At 39.3% G+C, this 21,266-nt stretch overlaps 1 protein-coding gene across 4 annotated transcripts in view; it reads left to right on the top strand.

Moving 5' to 3' along the window:
- The window catches only part of WDFY3 (WD repeat and FYVE domain containing 3), a 240,653-nt gene that overhangs the window by 164,028 nt on the left and 55,359 nt on the right, over positions 1-21,266 (top strand). For 3 of the 4 annotated variants that reach the window (XM_039217080.1, XM_039217079.1, XM_039217077.1), the window contains 10 exons: positions 274-509; positions 1,704-1,838; positions 4,183-4,362; positions 5,917-6,150; positions 12,400-12,499; positions 14,689-14,849; positions 15,607-15,836; positions 17,073-17,182; positions 19,192-19,374; positions 20,277-20,434. In XM_039217080.1, the coding sequence (XP_039073011.1) occupies positions 274-509; positions 1,704-1,838; positions 4,183-4,362; positions 5,917-6,150; positions 12,400-12,499; positions 14,689-14,849; positions 15,607-15,836; positions 17,073-17,182; positions 19,192-19,374; positions 20,277-20,434 (1,727 nt within the window). The remainder of the gene's footprint in view (positions 1-273; positions 510-1,703; positions 1,839-4,182; positions 4,363-5,916; positions 6,151-12,399; positions 12,500-14,688; positions 14,850-15,606; positions 15,837-17,072; positions 17,183-19,191; positions 19,375-20,276; positions 20,435-21,266) is intronic. The other variant, XM_039217078.1, reaches the window with a different exon arrangement.

Genomic DNA, 21,266 nt, shown 5'->3' with positions numbered 1-21,266 from the left:
AATGAGTGGAATTTATATTCTCTCTTGTATCTTGATTGTCACAGCTAGTTTTCAAGACCTGTGTTCTAATCGACAGGCTTGCCAAAATCAGAGGTCGTGCAGTCAGCTTGTAACTAGAAGATTAATTCAACAATGGAATAGCTAATTGCTTTTATTAATACGAATATTCTGAGTAGAAATGTCACCTATACTGAATGACTCCTTTCTTTGTTAATACAGCAAGGTGGTCGATTATTCACTTTGTACTTACTGTTACATTTCCTCTCCTCTTAGGATTCAATGTGGGCAGGAGCGCTGGCGGGCGATCGACGGTCAGGGAGATTAACCGGGATGCTTGTCACTTTCCTGGTTTCCCAGTTCTGCAGTCCTTCCTCCCTAAACACACTAATGTCCCTGCTCTCTATTTTCTCCTCATGGCACTCTTTCTGCAGCAGCCAGTTAGTGAGCTGCCTGAGAACCTGCAGGTCAGTGTGCCTGTCGTCAGCAGCCGATGTAAGCAGGGTTGCCAGGTAGGAATTATCTAGTAAGGCGGAAGTGTGGTTATACGTGCTGGAAAATCACTACAGGGTGATGGGTTGCTCACAGTAAAACCAAAGGGGTTCCATCCCTTTCTCACATTTAAGATTTGGTTTGGGACAGAAAAATCTGAAGATATCATAGAAAACATTAGCAAAAAAGAAGTCCTTTTTCCCTATGTGGTTTTTTTTTTTTTTTTTTTTAATGATTATATGATTCTATATGCATAAAGACTTCGGATAGTATTTTAAATGGTGATCTGAAGAATTTGAGTTCCGTGATCTTACCTAGAAGTACAATGTCATTTCTATAGAATTAAAAATAGAGGTGCTTATATAACATGAGTTAATTGGAGAAGATTCCTAGTGCAAATTCTGATTACAAAAATGTTTTTAATTTCTTAATGATAGGTAACATCCACAGTACAGAAACACTGAGGCTTCACTTGAATCCTAAGTGAAGACTGTTGTGGAATCTATGTGTAGCTTTTGTTTGTGGTACTGCAAAGACTTAGCAGTTTAGTTTTAAACTCAACTTTACTTCCATCATAATGCCTAATGCTATTTTAAATCAATTCTAGTAATTGACAAAACCTTTTAAATGAAAAGAAAGTCTGTACCCTTATATTAAGTCAGGATATGGATTCGGGCTTAACAGAGTTTGGTCGGTTATATAATTTTTCAAAACAAGCATGACACTATAGTCATGAAGTGTTATATAAAACTGCAATGAATAAGTCTCCTAAACTGATTTTTATTTTGTTAAATCTTACCTGTATGTGAATTAGAACACCAAATTACCCCCCAAAAGAGGGGTAAAAAGTGAGTTCCATGTGCTTTTTTAAAAGATCCTGCTTAAAATAATTAGTTCTATAATGTCATCTCCTGCTAATTAGCATGTATTTTCTTTCTGTTTGTTTTCATTCGAGAAAAAAAAGTAGAAAACAATGTTTCTAACATAGACCTAGAATGATAAGTACTATTCACTCTTCTTTATAAATGTAAAACTTTACAAACTTTTAAAATTTAGGAGGGAGAAGTGCTAGGTCTCTCACTCTCTCCATCATTACTCACTTTGAAAAACAAACTGATCAGTCTCAAAGACATTTTAGAATCTTAGAACTTGTGAGGGTCTCCAGCTGAAAATACTTGACAGTGGCTAATCTTGGTTCCCTTTGACCTCTGCAGTTTGATTTAGATTCCATTTGGACATTTATCTTTGGAGTTCCTGCTTCCAGTGGAACTGTGGTCTCCTCTATCCATAACGTGTGCACAGAAGCTGCTTTTTTATTACTGGGGATGCTCCGCAGCATGCTGAATTCAGTAAGTCCGTTCTTCCTTCCTCTGATACATTTCTTCCCGTGGGGGAATCGTTAGGTAGCAGGACTGTTTATTTACTGCACAGTCCTTCCATTTGATTCTCTCTACCGTAGGGATGTACCGTGCAGTTGATTAGACCACAGACTCTGGAGCCCTGCCTGGGTTTAGATCCCATATCTGGTACTTAAGACATGCTAACGTCTGTGCCTCAGTTTCCTCATGTATAAAATGCTGGTGATAAGGGAACTTATCTCTTATGTTTGCTGTGAGGGTTTAATGGGGAGTTTAGTAAATACACAAAGCACTTCTAAGAGTGCCTGGCACATAGTGTTTTGTAAGTGTTCATGGATATTATCAGTGTTATATATATTCTAATGTAATGTGTATGTATAACAAATATACATTAATAGTGTATGTGATTGCAATAATATGTTACTTGAACTTTGAAAATCACATTCATTTAAAGATTAAAAATGTCAGCACACTGGAGCGCCTGGGTGGCTTAGTCGGCTGAGCGCTGACTTTGGCCCAGGTCATGATCTTGCAGTCCGTGAGTTCAAGCCCCAGGCTCTGTGCTGACTGCTTGGAGACTGGAGCCTGCTTCAGATTCTGTGTCTCCCTCTCTTTCTGCCTCACCCACTCATGCTCTGTCTCTGTGACTGTCTCTCTCTCTCTCTTCCTCTCTCTCTCTCAAAACTAAATAAACATTAAAAAAGAAATATCAGCACTGGTTTTATTTTGTATTTGCTTTTGTTTATTCTAATGATTTCTAACTTAGATACAAAAGATTGAAAGAGTAAGTGACAAGATGTATGTTCCTATTTATTTTACAGGAATACTGTGAATAATGATTTAATTTGTTTATACAACTTAAGATCACATTGTAAGAGGAATTACTAACTCTCTTTGGATTACAAGTACTAACCTAATTTTAGTCAAAGCTATTCTTATGTCATCTTAGGAAAGAACATTACATGTCCCACAGCTTAGTTCAGTTCCAACGTGGTCTACCTGGAGATGGCGTCAGATCCCACAGGTGAAGGGCTCGGTCTCACACAGTTGCCCTGCCACCCGCACGTCAGGTGCTGGTCACACGTCCACGTTGTTGCCTGTGCTTCTGCTCTATTGGCTATAAATTGGAGGTTCCCATGACTTGGGAAAACATTGTACTTACTAGACTGCCAGTTTATTATAAAAGGACGTGACTCGGGAACAGCTAGATGGAATTGCTGCAGAGAGTAGGGTGTGCAGAAGGGCACAGGGCTCCCATGCCCTCTCTACCTGCCGCTCCCCCAACACCTCTGTGTGTCCACCCAGCCAGAAGCTCTCCAGACCCTGTCCTTGAGGGTTTTTATTCAGGCTTCATTACATCAACATGATTGAACCATTGGCCATTGGTGATTGAACTCCATCTCCAGGCCCTCTTTCCTCCCTAGAAGTTAGGGGGTGCAGGGCTCTAGTGAGATGAAAGCTCCAGCCCTCTTTCATGTGGTTGCTTCCCTGGCATGTCTTCATCTGTAGAGACTTTCCAAAAGTCTTACTGTTAACATTAACTCAGGTGTGGTTGAAAGGGGTTTTTTATGTTGTTTTTTTTTAATGTTTATTTTGAGGGAGAGCGCATGTGTGAGCTGGAGAGGGAGAGATGAGAATCATAAGCAGGCTCCACGCTGCCAGTGCAGAGCCTGTCATGAGGCTCGATCCCACAAACTGTGACATTGTGACATGAGCCGAAATTGAGTCGGACTCTCAACTGACTGAGCCACCTAGACATCCCAAGGGGTTTGCTATTATTAACAAAAGACACCTTCACGGCTTTTCTCACTTACAGCATTCCAAAGGTTTTAGTAACTCTGTGCCAAGAATGAGATGGGACAAAGACCAAGTATATATTTCGTATTATAAATCATGGTATCACTGTTGCATAATGGTTCACAGCATCGTTCTTGTCATTTTACATATAACAATGTGAGGTTTGGAAAAGTGAGGTAACTTCCCCCGTCTTTTATGTCACTCCTAACATCATGCCAGCATGATGGAGGATGGGTCAGCTTTGTGGATAACACAGCCAGACTCATGTTGATAATGATAACCAAAACCACTGACTCAAGTTACTGAGCCGTGAGTATGCCAGTGAACAGACAAACATCCTGTCAGTTTCTAGGAGTATTGGGTTTGTTTTAGCTTATTTTCTAGATCTGTGTATATTGCTTGTGAATGTGGTTCATAAGAGCTATGAGCCATTACCCTGTCCAGTGTTAGAAAAGAAGTTGAGTAATGGATTTTTACAGTGATTTGCGGCAGTGTTAGTTTTTCTAACATATTATTTCTTTTCTTGTCCCCATGACAGCCTTGGCAGTCAGAAGAAGAGGGGTCTTGGCTCCGAGAATACCCCGTGACCCTGATGCAGTTCTTTAGATACTTATATCACAACGTTCCCGACCTGGCGTCCATGTGGATGAGCCCTGACTTCCTGTGTGCATTAGCGGCCACGGTCTTCCCCTTCAACATCCGCCCTTACTCAGAGATGGTAGGAAAGGTGGGGGGAGTTTTCACCCGGGATTAGTCTGCTCCAGTGGGTAGCAGGGTTTCCCTGCCAGTCTTTTCAGCTTCTGACCAAGTTAGTTTCCTAACTTTCTACCTCACTTCTTACATTATTCTCTGGTGTCTGCTCCCCACACTCTCCTTCTGCTTTCCCCTAAAATAGCAGTGAACCCTGCTTCCTGTTTTATTTACTGTATTCTCGCAAGTCCCCAGTTAATCACTTCCCTCTCTGAGTTGCTGCGGACCCATTTCTTGCTTTACGTGCTGAGAGCTGTGTCGTTGTGCAGTGTTGTAGCCAGGTTACAGAACTCCAGTCAGCCTCAACTTCCCTCTACCTCCCTTATTTACAAATTAAATATAGGATTTACTGTCTTTATACAAAAGTGAAATCTGTGTTTGTCTTTTTTGTTCCACTTTTATTTTTTATAATCTGTACTAATTTAATAGAAAATTATTGGACTATAATCATAAGTGGTACACTTACTTCTTTTGTCCTTTAAAACAAAGCCCTCAAGACCATTAGTATTCCCTGTACTTCAGAACTTCATGTTTTCTTTTAATTCTACCACTTATTCTAGGACCTGGGGTAAACTACCTTCTTCATACTCACTTTTCTTCATGTATAAAGGTGGAAACACTTATTATAAAATTGTAGGGTACTTTAGGAGGAAAGGCAAGTAAAACACATGACCTTAATACCCTGGCTTGTTTGTAATTTTAAAACCTTCATTTTTTGGTAGAAACAGACTTTTAGTATTATATCAAAGTCTTTTCCTTGTCAGCACCTTATCGTTTGTTTTCTGATCTCTCTTTTTCACTTAGCTCAAAATTGGTTCTGGTTTTGTTGTTGTTTATTTATCTGGGTTTTTTCTTTTTTTAATTTGCAAAAATGGATCAGCTCTTAGATGCCACCCTTGGGCCAGATCTTAACGTGAAATTCTGTGACATTGACTTCTCCTTAGGTATATTTCAATATGCAAATATAGTCATTCTCATCATTTCATTTATTTTAAGTGCAGTTATCCATTGTAGAGAAAAACTTTGGCGTGCCTGGGTGGCTCAGTCCATTAAGTGTCCGACTCGGGCTCAGGTTATGATCTCACGGTTTGTGGCTTCAAGCCCCGCGTTGGGCTCTGTGCTGACAGCTCAGAGTCTGGAGCCTGCTTCGGATTCTGTGTCTCCCTCTCTCTCTGACCCTCCCTGCTTGCTTGCTCGCTCTCTCTCTCTCTCTCAGAAGTAAATTGAAAAGCATTTTAAAAAAAGGAAAAAATTCAACATAAAACAAATACACAGTTAGTTGCTGGTCACTTTAATATTAGAAAGAGTATGTGTTAAGTACCCATACGAATGGTTCCCAGTTACTACTACCTTGACGTGACAGTCAAATAAGCAAAGTGAAGTAATGTATTGAATTCCTAGTAGGAGGTAAATGTTGAAGGAAAATACTGTTGCTGCTATAATTTGGATTTTAGGAAACATGGAAATGAAAATATCACATAAAATCAAATGTGACTCGTGTATTTCCACTTGATTTTACCAGGTGACTGATCTTGATGATGAAGTTGGATCTCCAGCAGAAGAGTTTAAAGCCTTTGCAGCAGACACAGGGATGAACAGAAGCCAGTCAGAGTACTGCAACGTGGGCACGAAGACCTATCTGACCAATCACCCAGCTAAAAAGTTTGTCTTTGACTTCATGCGGGTCTTAATAATAGACAACCTCTGTCTTACTCCTGCCAGCAAGCAGACACCACTAATTGATCTTTTGTTGGAGGTAAGGACAAAAAAATGCATTTATATCTCTTTTGCTCAGTTTTTATAATTAGAACATTAGTATCCAAGCACGCTTTATGCCAGATGCCTCTCGGATTTCAAACTCTTCTGGTTGTACAGACAGAACATATCATGGACTCTGGGAATTTTTTACCCCAGATGTGCTGTGTACCCTAACAGTTTGTTTCTCTTCTCTCTGTTCCCTCCCATGAGCATAGCCCTAATTCAAACCTTTCTTATCCTTTCCCTAGGCTAAGAATTGACGAACTTTTTCTGTAAATGGCCAAATAATAAAAATGTCAAGCTTTGTAGGGTGTACAATCTCTGTTACAACTGTTCAAAGATACCATTGTAGCTAGAAAGCAGCCATAGACAGTACATAAATGAGTGAGCATGGCAGTGTTTCAATAAAAATTGGTCCACAGAGACAGACATGGACTAGATATGGCCCGTGGGCCTTAGTGTGCCAGCACCTTCTCTCAATACTTAGAGCAGCAATGTCTCCTTCTCCCTACTTCTGTCCCTCTTTCATATTATTACCTGGTATTATTGCTCTTGGTAGTCTCTGCAGCTTAAGACATGGTGCATTGTACATAGTAGGTGCCTACTACTGTGAAGTTACTGAATTTTCCCCAAGGCAGCAAAGTTCTAGGTTGCTTGCTCTCTTAGCTCAGATTGCAACAAAATACCATAGACTGGATGGTGTGGAAAACAGATATTATTTCCCACAGTTCCAGAAAGAGAGGTCTGACATCAGGATGCCAGCTTGGTGATGTTCTGGTGCCCTCTTCCTGGCTTGCAGATGGCTACATTATTATACTCTCACATGGCAGAGAAAGAGAAAGAGGGCTCATGAACGCATGTGCAAGAAAACTTTTGTGTTCCTTCCTCTTATTTTTAAAAAAATTAATGTTTATTTATTTTTGAGAGAGAGAGAGAGTGTGAGAAGGAGAGGGGCAGAGAGAGAGGAAGACACAGAATCCCAAGCAGGCTCCAAGCTCTGTCAGGACAGAGCTCAACGTGGGGCTCTAACTCACAAACTGTAAGATCATGACCTGAGCTGAAGTTGGACACTTAACCGACTGAGCCACCCAGGTGCCCCGTGTTCCTTCCTCTTATAGGGGCACTAATCTCATGGGCACTGTACCATCGTGAGCTCATCTTAACCGAATTACCTTCTGATGACTCCATCTCTTAATACCGTCACATTGAAGGTTAGAGCTTCAACATATGAATTTAGGGGAGACAGAGACAGTCCATTGCACTTGCCTCTTCTGATAAGTGATAAGAATCAGCCAGTGCATCAGAAAATGAGCTTAAGGGGCCACACTGCCAGCTGTAGAAATTGGCCATGCCTGAAAACCAAATGTTCACCTAGAAAAATTTCAAAAGATCATAGAAAGAATTTAATATATAACCATTTCCCTGTACATTCATATTTTTTTTGGTGAATTCATATAAGTAGGGCCAAGCAGTCCATTCCAGGACTCTGAAAATAATAACATTCTGTGAAACGATTCAGTCAGTTAAAAGACTAAATTACTTTTCTCTCTGGGGAACTTCCCTCGTGCTCTCAGCCACTGTAGCTGAAACTGCACTTTCTCTGCTCCCTCTAGTGGCTAATACGGTTAATTTTTTACTTGAAACCTTAAAACCACAAGAGAGGTTTTCTCTTATTCATGTGAAAATATCAACTAAAAGAAATTCGGTCAACTGAAAGAAATTGCTGGTGTAATTTAGATACAGTCATACTAAGCATTTTAACCAGGATCACAGTGTTTACTATGGGTAGAAAAATAATCGATATCCTCAGCAATCAGTAAGGTAGAGTTTAAGGCATGCCTGGTAGAACTTGTCCTTATTGGAGAAGTGAGGATTGCTAGTATCTTCGTGTATCAGGTAAGAATTTGGAGCGTTCTATGCGAAATGAAATTGTGATCAGAAAATAACAGGATAATAAAGTTCAGAAGAGGTGTGTGCAAGAAAGCATAAGTCAGCCAAATACTAAAATACACATGTGTGGGAAATACGGGGAGATATATCCGGTAATAGCCTTTTTCAGACTTGTAAGAACCCTAATAGCTAATTAGCCATAGGTAAGCAATATGATTGTCTTTTACTTGGGTTTTCTATATTTTTCAAAGAGAAATTGTGTTTGCCATAACATGTACTAACCTTGAGGTAGCATTCTCATTGCTGTGGACAGTATTCTGCCTGACTGGATGTGGGGAGTCAGGGGTGGTGGGGTTAGAGTTTGAGGAGAAGCAGGGGATGTCAAGATGGAAACTCCCAGGGAAATTATCAACTCCTTAAAAGTTAGGGACCACTTTTCACATGTCCTTTCATCTCTCACAGAATTATTAGCACGGTGTTTTGGCTTGTTCTTTTCAATATTAATCCTTTAACTGTAACTACATCCTGGCAGTTCTCAAATAGGAAGATGTGATACAGCTAATAAGAGAGATACACATTTGCTTTTAAAATTTAACTGAATCCTTCAAGGAACTTCCAGTTCTTCTGTACACATATAGAAAAAACATGCAGAACATATTTCTTGCACTCCATGTCTCTGATGGTGTAAAGAAAATAAACAGCAAGCACACGAGTTTGAATGTTGTTCAAGAAGAGAATTATCCTGTATGTTTACCATTTACCTGGATGAAGGACGGGGTTTGATCCAACTGATTTTCAGTTCGATACATTTGAGGCAGGCCATCTTCAGTCCTGGGATCGTTGGAATCTCGCCCCAAGATCACATACTTATTTGATTATAAAAGATTCTCATTTGTGTAGGCTAGCCAGAGTGTGACACTGAGGTTGAGTATGAGGGAGACCGTGTGGGGCAATGGGAAAAGCATCGGTTTTGGAGTGAGGAGTACCTGTTCTGAATTCTGGGCCTGTTTTGAATTAAATAAGCACTTTTGTCTCACTGAACTCAATCCATTCTCTAGAGAATGATTTATATACTTCTCTCCCTTGTATGATTTTTATGGGAGTTAAATATATGTAAATCACCCAGCAAAAGCTGTTTTTGAGAAATTAAGTGCGTGCTGGTTATAGCTGTGTCCTTGGCCATGCTCGCTCTCTTCACCCCTTATAGTTTGCCCATGTTTCACAAGGTATAAAAATAGAACCTGTCTCTGAGGTCTGTGAGAATTAAATAAGATAATATATATTTAAGATTCATAACACAGTACCTAGCCCATAAGGCTTACTGAGAAAATGAAGTGGCCTTCGCTGGCATATACCAGGGTGTCCAGGAGCTCTTCTCCCTGCTCCCATCCACCGGTGTCTGTCACCACCAGTGCCTGTCACCAGCAGGCATCTTCTGGAAGTCCCGGTGACTTCGCTGCACAGGAGCACCTCCATGGCAACCTGGGGTCGGAGGATGTGCTGGTCTCCTTCCATAAGTATTTGTCTGTGCCCTCAGGAGTTCATGACTGTCTATTGCAGCCATCTTCTAAAAGACTTCTCCATTCACATCAGTGAAATCCACCCTGGGTGACTGTAGGACAGTGAACAAACAAAAAGTGGCGGAAGGGGGCGAAGAGAGCACTTTCCCATAACTGAGAGAAGGGAAGAAATCAGTGAAGAGGAACACTGTAGTCGGAATGAAGACACTTGAAAGCCTCGTCCTTAACGGCTTCAGCCTGTTCCCAAAACCACAGAACACCTAAGGTCTTCTCCCAGAGCTGCCCTGCCCTCATCGAGAGCAGCAGGCACCCTGGGCTGTCTAGCCTGTGCTCGCGGAGGTTCTGTGTGGTGTCTGCAGGCTGCAGAAAGGAGGCTGTGATTCTCTGAATACTGGTGTTGACTGGCTTTCCTATTTTTACTGGGAAGACATGTGACAGCCACAGACCAGAGCAGATTACAGTGCTCACCCTGTCGTCCTCTGCCCTGAACTCATCCAAGTATCTGGTGCAGCCGACCAGGTTGATGTAGAAATGTAGAAGATTGGTGAGATTGAGGCAGAGTTCTTGTGCATTTGTTAACTTCAATATGGAGACTTCTGGTAGAGCTGGAAGAGTATAGTATAGCAGGGGAGGCCATGGACTTTGCCATCAGAGAAACTGAGGTTTGAGTCCTAGTTGTGACTTAACCACTCTAAGCCTTAGTTACCTTCTCTCTAAAATGGGGTGCAGAGAGAGATTTTGCAGATTGAGAAAATGAGATCAAACTAAGCACTGTCTTGTACATAATAGCAAATCCATAGAATGTTATTTTTTTAAAAATGCCTCTGAGACAGCTGTGCATTCATTCATAAAGCCTTAAATCCCTTAAAAGTTAGGCTACAGTAGAACTTAGCAAGAACGTTTAAACTCTGCAATTAGAGCCAATAACAAGCATAAATTCTGGGTCATAATCACTCATATAAAAAATTCTGTGAGCAGATTCAGAGGATTAAATGCCTATTGGTGACTGAGCCAGCCTTAAATCCTTGCATAATTCAAAAGAATATTTCTTAATTAAGTACATATTGTTGATGAAGCTACTTTTCTGTGTTCTATGGCCCCTCTGTTTGCAGAGTCCAAACTTTGTCTAGTTAAGATTTGATAAGCCCTACTCATTATTATTTATTCCATTAACCAACCACCTTGCGTTATGATGATCCGGAATGTGCACTGTTCTTTTCAGGGTGTTTAAATCCTCCTGTGAAAGATGAGCCTTACGCCTGAGTACACTTTGATCTGCTCAGGCTGTTTGAAAAGATGGTCTCTGATCTGATTACAAAGTTACCCTCAAAGATCTAATCAATCTGCTGTTTTCTCTTTATTTGGCAGGGGTGAATTCTTACTGTACCATGCACATGAGAAATTGGCAGGGTGTGGCCACGGCTCTCCTGTTGACCATTGTCATTAATCTGTTCAACTACACAGGAGAACTTACTAAGATTAAAGACAATATGACATATCCTTCACTTTCCCCCAAATTATTCTAGTACCAAACCAAATTTCTAAACTTGAGTACTATTTTAACTGTTATTAGGCCCACATTTTGTCATTTTAAAACAAAATAAATATGTCCTACCAGCAAAACAGAGAAATGTTTGTTGCAACTTTAATTTAGATGTTGGTTAGAATAAGATCTTTGATCTGAATATAGAATTTAGATTTTAACTACTCCTTTAAATCCTTTATGAGTACCACCTTGAAAATCAGAATAGAAAGAAATGTATTTTTTTTAATAGAGCAGAGTTTAATTTTTAATACCTAAAGCAGAGCAGTGTTCTAAAGCCCACTTTTGTAACATGATCATAAACATAGTCCAGATGTGTCTATTCAGGGATCTGCAATGCATCACACCTATGCCTGTACCAAAGCATACAGATCTCGTTTTAAGAAACAGTTTTATGTCAGTTTGTTGAACTGTTCAGTATCCAACTCCTACCAAAAGCCAACGGGCATTGAGGATGACAAAAGGATATTTTCCACCTTTCATCCCCGGGCTCTCAGTGCTCTGCACCCCCCTCTCACATTAGATACTTGCCAGCTATGCACCTGTGTTACATTCCTCTAATTACCAGTAGAAATGCCATCTAGGACTGTAGTTTAACTTTGTGCCCTAAGCTTTTATTCAAGGTCATTTTTGAAATCATCTTTGTACTGTATAAAATCATTCTCAAAGGTATTACCTGTAGGGTTAGTATTGTTGTCTTTATAAAACCCCACAGAGAACATTCCTCTAAGAACAATTTTAAGAAAACACCCTTGCTGACAATCGGGTGTGCTGCTTTTTATAGATAATAAAAAGCTTTGTAAACCGTATCATCTTTTTTCGCTTCTATACCTATAAAGCGCAGAGCTAAATTGTGTACCATGTGCCTAGTTAATGTTTTGATATAAATATTCCCCTCCTCATCAACTTTACACCCTTGATTCCTAGATTCCTGAGGTTTTATATTTGTTTTAATGACTTTATGATTTATCTTATCTGTATCTCATTATAAATTGCCAGCTGTCTTTGGAAGTGAGGTATACTAATAGATTATCAAATATTTATTAAATACTGAGAATATTTTTGGAGGACTGGATTCAAAAGATGTTTCACTTTTGCTTCTTTTTAATTCTATGGTCAGAAAAACAAAAGAATGTCTAAGCATTTCTACCATCTTTCATGTCATATTTTTTTAATTACCAGTAGGGTTTTTTTTTTTTTTTTGTAACTATGTAAGTATTAATAATATAACTATGATTGACCCCCTTTCTTTGTTTTACTGGTTCTGCTTCTAATTCTAAATTTTATTGATTAGGCTTCCCCTGAAAGATCTACAAGAACTCAGCAAAAAGAATTTCAGACTTACATTTTGGATAGTGTGATGGACCATTTGCTTGCAGCTGATGTCTTATTGGGTAATACTATGTTTTATTTTCACTTTATGAAAGTTACTGTAATCACTCTTCTTCTCCCCAAGTATGTCTCCTCTTTAGCCTCATCTTTTCTGTGCATTTTACTCTCTTACTGGTATTTCTCTGTAATGAGTAACTGGCCCATCTAGCTCTTTCCTTTGGATCTGGGATAAAGAATCAACAACAGGAAGTGTTTTAGTTGCTTGTCCATATCTGGACACTCAGGTGGCAGGAAGATGACAAGGAAAGAGAAAAAAATGTTTTTAAAACTGACTTACAACAGATTATATTTATGTAAATATCTAATACTTTTATTGTGATATACTTAAACAAATTATAAGCATAGAGCTCCATGAATTACCACCCAGACATCATATCTGTATAAGACCACTCAGATTAAAAAAAGAAAAAAAGAAAAGAAAAGAAAAAGAGCACTCAGATAGGAATGCATTACAGACACGCCCAGAAATGTCCCTCCTTGCCCTAACACCATTACTGCTCATTGAGTCACTGTTCCAACTTCTAAAACAACAGATTCACTTTGAATGCTTTTGAACTTTATAAATGGAATCCTACAACATGTACTCTTTGGTCTAGCTTCTTATACTCAACATGTTTGTGAGATTTGTCCATGTTGTTGCCTGTAGCAAGAGTCCATTTATTTTCATCACTAGAATGATAGTATTCTATCATATGAATATATAAATGTATCCATTTTGCTGTTGTTGGCCATTTAGTAATTTCAAGGTTGAGACAGTTAGAAATAAAACTGCTTGTTCATATGGGCCATATGTGTGTGCAGTATTTCTACCTATCTGTTAGATATATACCTGCGAGTGGAGTTGTTGGGTCAGAGGTATGTATGTGTTATTCTTTAGGATGGCACCCAGGACATAAATTCTAAACACATAAAGATGTTTTTCTGTATGTCTGTTTAGTTACAATAAAAATACAAAACATGATACATTTACAGTGGAGCTAACTTTTATATGTAAAATAATGATAGAATTTAAAGGAGAAAGAAATGGAGTGATTTAACATATTGGTTACTTGAGTTCCCAGTAATAATATTAATGAAAGAACTTCCATGCTATTAAAGTATTCTTTTTTTTTTTTTTTGAGAGTAGGTCCACCAAGAAATCTTTAGTATTGTCTTAACATGCAACTCTCAAAGCATGGTGTCAAGTCAAACTTCTGTGTTTGTTTTTATCACTTGAGAATCTTACTTACAGTAAGATTGTAGATTACACTGTCAGTTTTCTATGTAAAGGCATAAAATGAAGATTTTTGCATAATGGAGTTATTTAGAGCTAGGTAGAAATAATAATCACAATCAGTGGGACTCCAGAATTTTTAGAAAGGAGGGGCTTACAGAGGAAATTTTGGTTAGGAGGATTTGTCTTGAACTAGTATGTACACAGCAAGTGCTACTTGGGAAGCTTTAAAAAAAAAAGTTTATTTATTTAGAAAGAGTGGGGAGGGGCAAAGAAGAGGGAGAGAGAATCCCAAGCAGGCTCCACGCTCGGTGCAGAACCCAGCATGGGGCCTGATCCCATGACTGTGAGATCTTGACCTGAGCTGAAATCAAGAGTCAGACACTCAACCAGCTGAGCCACACAGGCGCCTCAGTAGCTTTTTGAAGAGAAAAAGTAGTGTAGCTAATCATGGAGGGAGTTGGAGGGAGAGAGGGATGCCCCTTGGCCACACCAGCATAGACGATAGTTTGTTTCTCACAGTTGCTGTGAACCTCTCTAATGCATATAGTATTTCATTGTGCTTAAAGGTATAATCAGAGCTAGAGGTTTGTTTGATTGTTTGTTCTACCCTTCATTGCTATACAGAATCAATTCACGACTAATAACCTGACAGCTTTTTTTCTCAGAGGTCCTCTGTCCCTGCCAGCTTAAGTTGAGGAACTATTTCCTCATCACAGAGGTCTCAAGGCAATCAGAGACTTCACATTCTCAATCCATAACTCTTTGATCCTGCAGAAATTATTTCTTCCAACATTTGTCAATGATTTTTGGCCATGAACATCATTTTCTTAAAGTAGTACATTGGAGCTACTGGTTTTATTTCTAAATGTAGCAGGTGAATTCATTTTGCCATAGCATCATTTGTTTGAGATTCTGGTCTTACGCTGGTTGATACCAGTTTTCTTAAAATTTTGTTTTTGTCCTGCTTGAATTTAGGGGAAGATGCATCTCTGCCTATTACCAGTGGAGGAAGCTACCAGGTTTTGGTGAACAATGTGTTTTATTTCACACAGCGTGTGGTGGACAAGCTATGGCAAGGCATGTTCAACAAGGAATCTAAACTTCTTATAGATTTTATAATTCAACTAATTGCACAGGTAATCCATTGTCACTCTTAGTTGTAGAGTACATGTTTTCCTATTGAAAAACCTTTTCTAATATGTCAAAATTATTGGAAATAAATGTAACTAATAAGATAGTGTTAACATTTAATATAACGCTCAGCTTATTGAAAGTGAATAAAAACTGTAGACTTGTAGGCCTGCCCCTCCTTACCCTGCAGGTGATTTGGAACAGGTGATTAATCTTACTCAACGCTTAAAGTAGAAACTGGGAAATGCCATTATCATACGTTATTAGCATATGGTGCATAGGCTCTTTCATGTCACCTAAGAATTATTTTAAAAGTTAAATTTGTATTTAAGCCAAAGAGAAAACTTTGCAAGTGAGGAAATGAAACTAGAATGTCAAAAGAAGTTTCTTACTAACGTTTTGGGTTTGTTGTGTTTGGTATTTCATAATTTTGAGTGGAGATCACTCACCCTCACATGACTTTAGTGGTAGGACCTTCTCCCCGGATGGCACTTCCTCACGTCGCCTGGCAGGCTGCTCTGCCCACAGGAGTGGTGCCAGCTCTCCTCACTGGGGGCTGTAGCTCTCATCTCATTTAATTATATTTATGGGTCTCTTGGGTTCTGAACCTCATAACAGCAAAAGCTTTTGGTTTGTAACCTAGCACCCCTGTAGAGAGCATGGCATTTGGTACGTAATAAGCCTAATGTTTATGTGCAAATGATAAGTGGATCTTTTATTGCTGTCCATTTTACTAAATAAAGTATCTTTCGTTATCTTTAGTCCAAAAGAAGATCACAGGGATTGTCACTCGATGCGGTTTATCACTGCCTCAATAGGACCATCTTGTACCAGTTCTCAAGGGCACACAAAACCGTTCCACAGCAAGTAGCACTCCTAGACTCACTCAGAGTCCTGACTGTTAACAGGAACTTGATCCTGGGACCTGGGAACCATGACCAAGAATTCATTAGCTGTCTGGCTCACTGCCTTATTAATCTACATGTTGGAAGGTAACTTTTTCATGTTCAGTTTGCCGCCTTGAATTTGTCTTTGATATTTTTCCATCAGAACTTTTTGTTCTACTTTTTTGATAGTAACATTTGTTTTTTTTTTAATCTCAGTTTTAAAACTCCATGGAAAGTATGAAAGACAAAGGTTACATTTTTGCAACAAAATGAGAATTTTTTTTCTTTAATGTTCTGTATCTTTAAACTGGTCATTAATCTACATGTGAGTGGTGAAGGAGTAGAGAGAGAGAATCCCAAACAGGCTCCACACTGTCAGTGCAGACCCCAGTGCAGGGCTCGAACCCACAAACCATGAGATCATGACCTGAGCCAAAATCAAGAGTCAGGCACTTAACCAACTGAGCCACCCAGACGCTTCAAAGTTTACTTTTAAAATAAACAAAATACACATTTTTGGAGTTAAGAAGGTGAAGAGAAAAGAATGCAATAAATAAATGCAGCTGTATATGTTAAGTGGGTGAAATTAGTATTTTTCCATTGATTGCTTTGACTGATACGTATTCAGCATCTGTTGGCGCCAGGCATTGAATTAGGGTCTGGGATGAAATGTGAGCAAGATAGAACCCATGGCAGGGTCTTGGAATATACAGTCGAGGAGGGAAGACAAATAAGCAAGACTGGTCAGGTGTACTAAGTACTGTGCTAGAAGCATGGTGCTTTGGGAGCATGGAACACATGCCCCTAACTGGAAAGAGACACCTGCTGAGTTACAACTTGAACATGATTGAGGAGGTTAGCCCTCCACAGACGATATGAGTGATGTAGGAAAAGGAGCCACCTGTACGATTACCCCGGGGGAGGCAAGAATATGGCACTTTGGGGAACTGCAAGTATTTCACTGCCACTGGAACAAGAAATGGTGGCATAAGAGACTGGGGGGAGGTGGTGCATAGACATATGAGGGGAACATTCTTAAATGATCTTTTCATAATTTTTAGGTAAAAGTGTTACTAGTGATCAGAAGGCATCTCATCTTGATGCTGTTGTTTATTTTAATTGCATTTAGTCAAGTGGATTTTTGGGATCACCCCTTTAAATGGCATTTTCATGATAAAGTAGAAGTTCTGTTTTGTGCATCAGCTGAATGTCTGTCTGACAATTATGGAACTTTGTAATAGAGCCCACATTTACCTATGTGTGCAGAGTTATACTTGGTCATTATCATTTCCAGCTATAGTCCTTTCCTTCATATAGTTTAAACTGACTGGAATTTTTCAGCAATGTGGATGGGTTCGGACTGGAAGCAGAAGCCCGCATGACTACATGGCACATTATGATCCCCTCTGACATTGAACCAAATGGTGGTTACAGCCAAGATATTAGTGAAGGTAATTACCTCAGTTTATTTTCTTCCTTTCCTCTCCCCACTTCTCCATTTCCAATTTTTAAGATATACCCTGCCGTCTTCCAAAAAACTCACTTGAGAGGCGCCTGGGTAGTCTAGTTGGTTAAGTGTCTGACTTCAGCTCACGTCATGATTTCGCAGTTCATGGTTTCAGGCCCCGCATCAGGCTCTGTACTGACAGCTCGGAACCTGGAGCCTGCTTCAGATTCTGTGTCTCCCTTTCTCTGCCCTCCATCACTGGTGCTGTCTCTTTCTCTTAAAAATAATAAATAAACATTAAAAAAATTTTTTAAAAACCTCATTTGAAAAGCTGCCAACATTGACAACCAGTCCCCCAGTAGGTCACACCTGAACACACATCTGTATGCCCACCAACATACGTATCAACCTGCTAGCTGTAGTTCTCCTTATGCCAAGGTGAGTAAACCACTAACCACAGGTATTGCTAGCCCTCAGCATTTCATGGTAACACTGGGAGACTTGATACTTACCTTTGCACAGCCAGTAATACAAATACTGACTTGGCATTTACCATTAAGAGAGCCGCCTATTGGTAGTGTTAGGCATGTCACATTTGAGGCAAATATTGCTTGAGACAGGTTGTCACTACTACATTTATATTTATTTGTTTGTTTGTTTATAGAGAGAGCAGGTGGGGGAGGGGCAGAGGGAGAGAGAAAATCTCAAGCAAGCTCCATGCCCAGCACAGTGCCCAACTCCAGGCTCGATCTCCCATGGGACCTGAGCCAAAATCAAGAGTCAGACACTTAACCAACAGAGCCACCCAGGTGCCCCACAACTACCATTTTTATTCTTTTTTTTTTTTTCTCTTTTAATCTAGTTTTCCCACTGATCTTTATAAGTATTGTGCATTAAAGTCTTTGGGGTGAACTGACTTCTAATTTCCATGTTTGTTAATAGAAAAGTCAGAGAAGTACAGTAGTGTTAGTCTACCCAGCCATGCAGTACAGTCCGGTAGTTCCTTTGGAAGACCAGCACTCACTCACTCATTCATTTCAGCATTAGTTTATTCTCTTTTCTTTCACTAACACATTTTGAAGCCCAGATACCGAGGACACGGTGACTGTGTTCACCCCGCAAGGAACTGACCATCTAGAACATTGGTTCTCAAAGCAAGGTGCTTGGACTAACCACATCAGCATCATTTGGGAGTTTGTTAGAAAAACAGATTCTCTGGCCCCACTCAGATCTACTGAATCAGAAATTCTGATGTGCTTGCTTCGGCAGCACGTATACTAAAATTGAGTCAGAAACTAGGCTTGGAGTCCAGCAGTCTGTTTAACAGGCCATCCAGGTGACTCCGAGGCCTGCTAAACATTGGTCTAGATCAGGAGTCAGCCAAATTAGCAAGGACCCATAGCAAAGCGGAATTTAATAGTAAATACTCTTTTTTAAAATATTTTTTTCCTTTTGCAAAATATTTAAGAACAAGTAATTTTGCACTTAAGTAGTCAGATTTAAAAATTATTTTTAAATGGGGATAAGCTTTACATAGAAGCTAGACAGTGAAATGTATGTTTAATTTCCAGCTTTATAAATAAAAATGCAGTCTTTTACATATGAATATATATCTTTAAATTTATTTTAATGTTTATTTTTGAGACAGAGACACTGTGTAAGTAGGGGAGAGGCAGAGAGAATCTGAAGCAGGCTCTAGGCTCTGAGCTGTCAGCACAGAGCCCTACGTGGAGCTTGAAAACACAAACTATGAGATCATGACCTGAGCCAAAGTTGGATGCTTAACCGACTGAGCCACCCAGGTGCCCCATGAATATATATATTTCTTAGGTTCTTCAAGTAACCAACCATTTTGTGGGTTATCTGAATAATAATTTTTACTGAGCTGAATATATGAAGCATTTATTTTACAATTAAGTACCAAATCTGAGATTCTTAAATGTAAAACATGAAGAAAATTACTAACTACCTTTATACTGTGTTTTTGGTAAGTTGCTTTTTTCCATTTCCTAGGTCGTCAGCTTCTCATAAAAGCTGTCAACAGAGTTTGGACTGAACTGATTCATAGTAAGAAACAAGCCTTGGAGGAGCTTTTTAAAGTCACTCTACCTGTGAACGAAAGGGGCCATGTGGACATAGCTATAGCAAGGCCGCTCATTGAAGAAGCTGGTTTAAAGTGTTGGCAGAATCACCTGGGTAAGAGAGTCCTCAGAGATCATGTGACCAAGAGACTTTACATGCAGTTGTGTATGGGTACACTTTAGATATGTAATTAAAACTACCCCATCATATCAACAGAAGTAAAAGTCAACACCCATTCCAGAATGATTATGTTGAGATTTGGCTTTTTTCCCTCAGGTTTAAAAAAAAAAAATCTAAGATATGTTCCCCATCTGCCATTTATAAATTTGGAAGATAATACTCTGCCTGCAGATGTTTATTTTGGTCACCATCTTAGCTACAAATCCATGATTCCTCCTCTGTAATTCTGAAATTCAAAAAGCCCTGAAAATCCAAGGTTCTTTCACAAGTTTGGTGCCTAAAATCACTTGTTAGCAAAGCCTAACCTATCTTGATTTGTCCTACTTAGTATATTTTAGTACTTAGTACATTTTGCTGCAGAAATATTAATGTGTTCAGTTATGGTTTACTGCCATTGATTCTCTGTTGGTATTATATAATACATAGTATATGTACCATATCACCATTTTAAAATCCCAAACATTCGAAATTCCAGAGCATATGCAGCACCAAGTATTTTAGACAGGGAGTGGTGAATTGTTCTTTTTTTTTTTTTTCGTGAATTGTTCTTGACACAGAAACTGAATGCAGTTAAAGTAAGTTGGTGTGTTACTGCAGAACTGTGAGGCTTCACCCAAATGTAAATTCAACTAGTACACCAATTCTCAACTGGTTATCCATGTATAAGATCACCAGCAAGTAAATGTGTAATATCTAAGAGAATGTCTATGTCTGTAATGTCAACTGCTTTTCATAACTACAAAAATTATGGTTCGTAGCCATGATACCAAAGTGCTAAAAGTAAGACTAAGAAATACACGAAGAAACTATAAAGTCATGTAATTTAAATTTTACAGCCCATGAGAAGAAATGCATAAGTCGAGGAGAAGCTTTAGTGCCTACCACGCAATCCAAATTATCCCGTGTGAGCAGTGGTTTTGGTCTTTCCAAGTTGACGGGATCAAGAAGGAATCGAAAGGAAAGTGGTCTTAATAAACACAGTCTCTCCACGCAGGTACATTGTTTAGTTTCATCGACGGTAAATTATCAGAAATTTATATTTCAAAGTTCAGTTGTAGTGTTTTATACAATACCCTTAACATGTACGAGCATACAATTTGAAGTACAACTTTTCTGCATTGTTGCTTTAGAAGAGAGAAGAAACGAACCCAGATAATGGGAACACTTCCCAATTCTTTATGATCAGATTGTGTTCTGAGTGTTGTATATGCATTCTTCATAACTGGACATAAGATGAGATTCAGATACTGATACATGATCAGACAGTGGGTAATTTTTTCCAGTTTTTCCAAACTTTCAATAATTTTGTTACTGTTAATTATATAAATTTTAAAGCAATAGCAGAACAAAATGGGTTTTTTATTCTTTATTATCTTGTCATATATATCTGTGACTGACTTTTTTAAGCTCCTCTATCCCTCATTAATTTCTTCCTCATCATACTTCCTCTACCATCCCAGAATCTTAGGCAGCTGTGAGAAGAGTCTGAGAGAAACAATGTGTATCATTCATTCCGTGTGTTAGGCCGGGTTCTCCAGGAAACACACTGAGAGGGAGTTTGGTACAAGGTGTTTATTACAGGTGGCCTTCTGGTCCATATTTGTGGAAGGGTAAGAAAGGAAGCAGAACTGGTCACAGGGAAATACCAGGTTACAAGGCATGTTTAACCTCACCTGACCTAAGTGAGAGCTTTGAGGTCAAAATGGCCTGTCACAGTCGACCTGTACTGAGCAGAAATGGCTGAACCTGCTTACCTTTGAATCATCCAGTCATTGGGTTTGGGGTTCCCTGGCAGTTCTGTGCAGCTCAGGTGATCCCTTGAAGGT

The sequence above is a fragment of the Hyaena hyaena genome, unplaced genomic scaffold, assembly GCF_003009895.1.
Source record: "Hyaena hyaena isolate Hyena2069 unplaced genomic scaffold, ASM300989v1 scaffold_664, whole genome shotgun sequence".
NCBI classification, from domain to species: domain Eukaryota; kingdom Metazoa; phylum Chordata; class Mammalia; order Carnivora; family Hyaenidae; genus Hyaena; species Hyaena hyaena.
The sequence above is the reverse complement of the archived record's forward strand: the minus strand, read 5'-3'. Positions and strand labels throughout refer to the sequence as shown.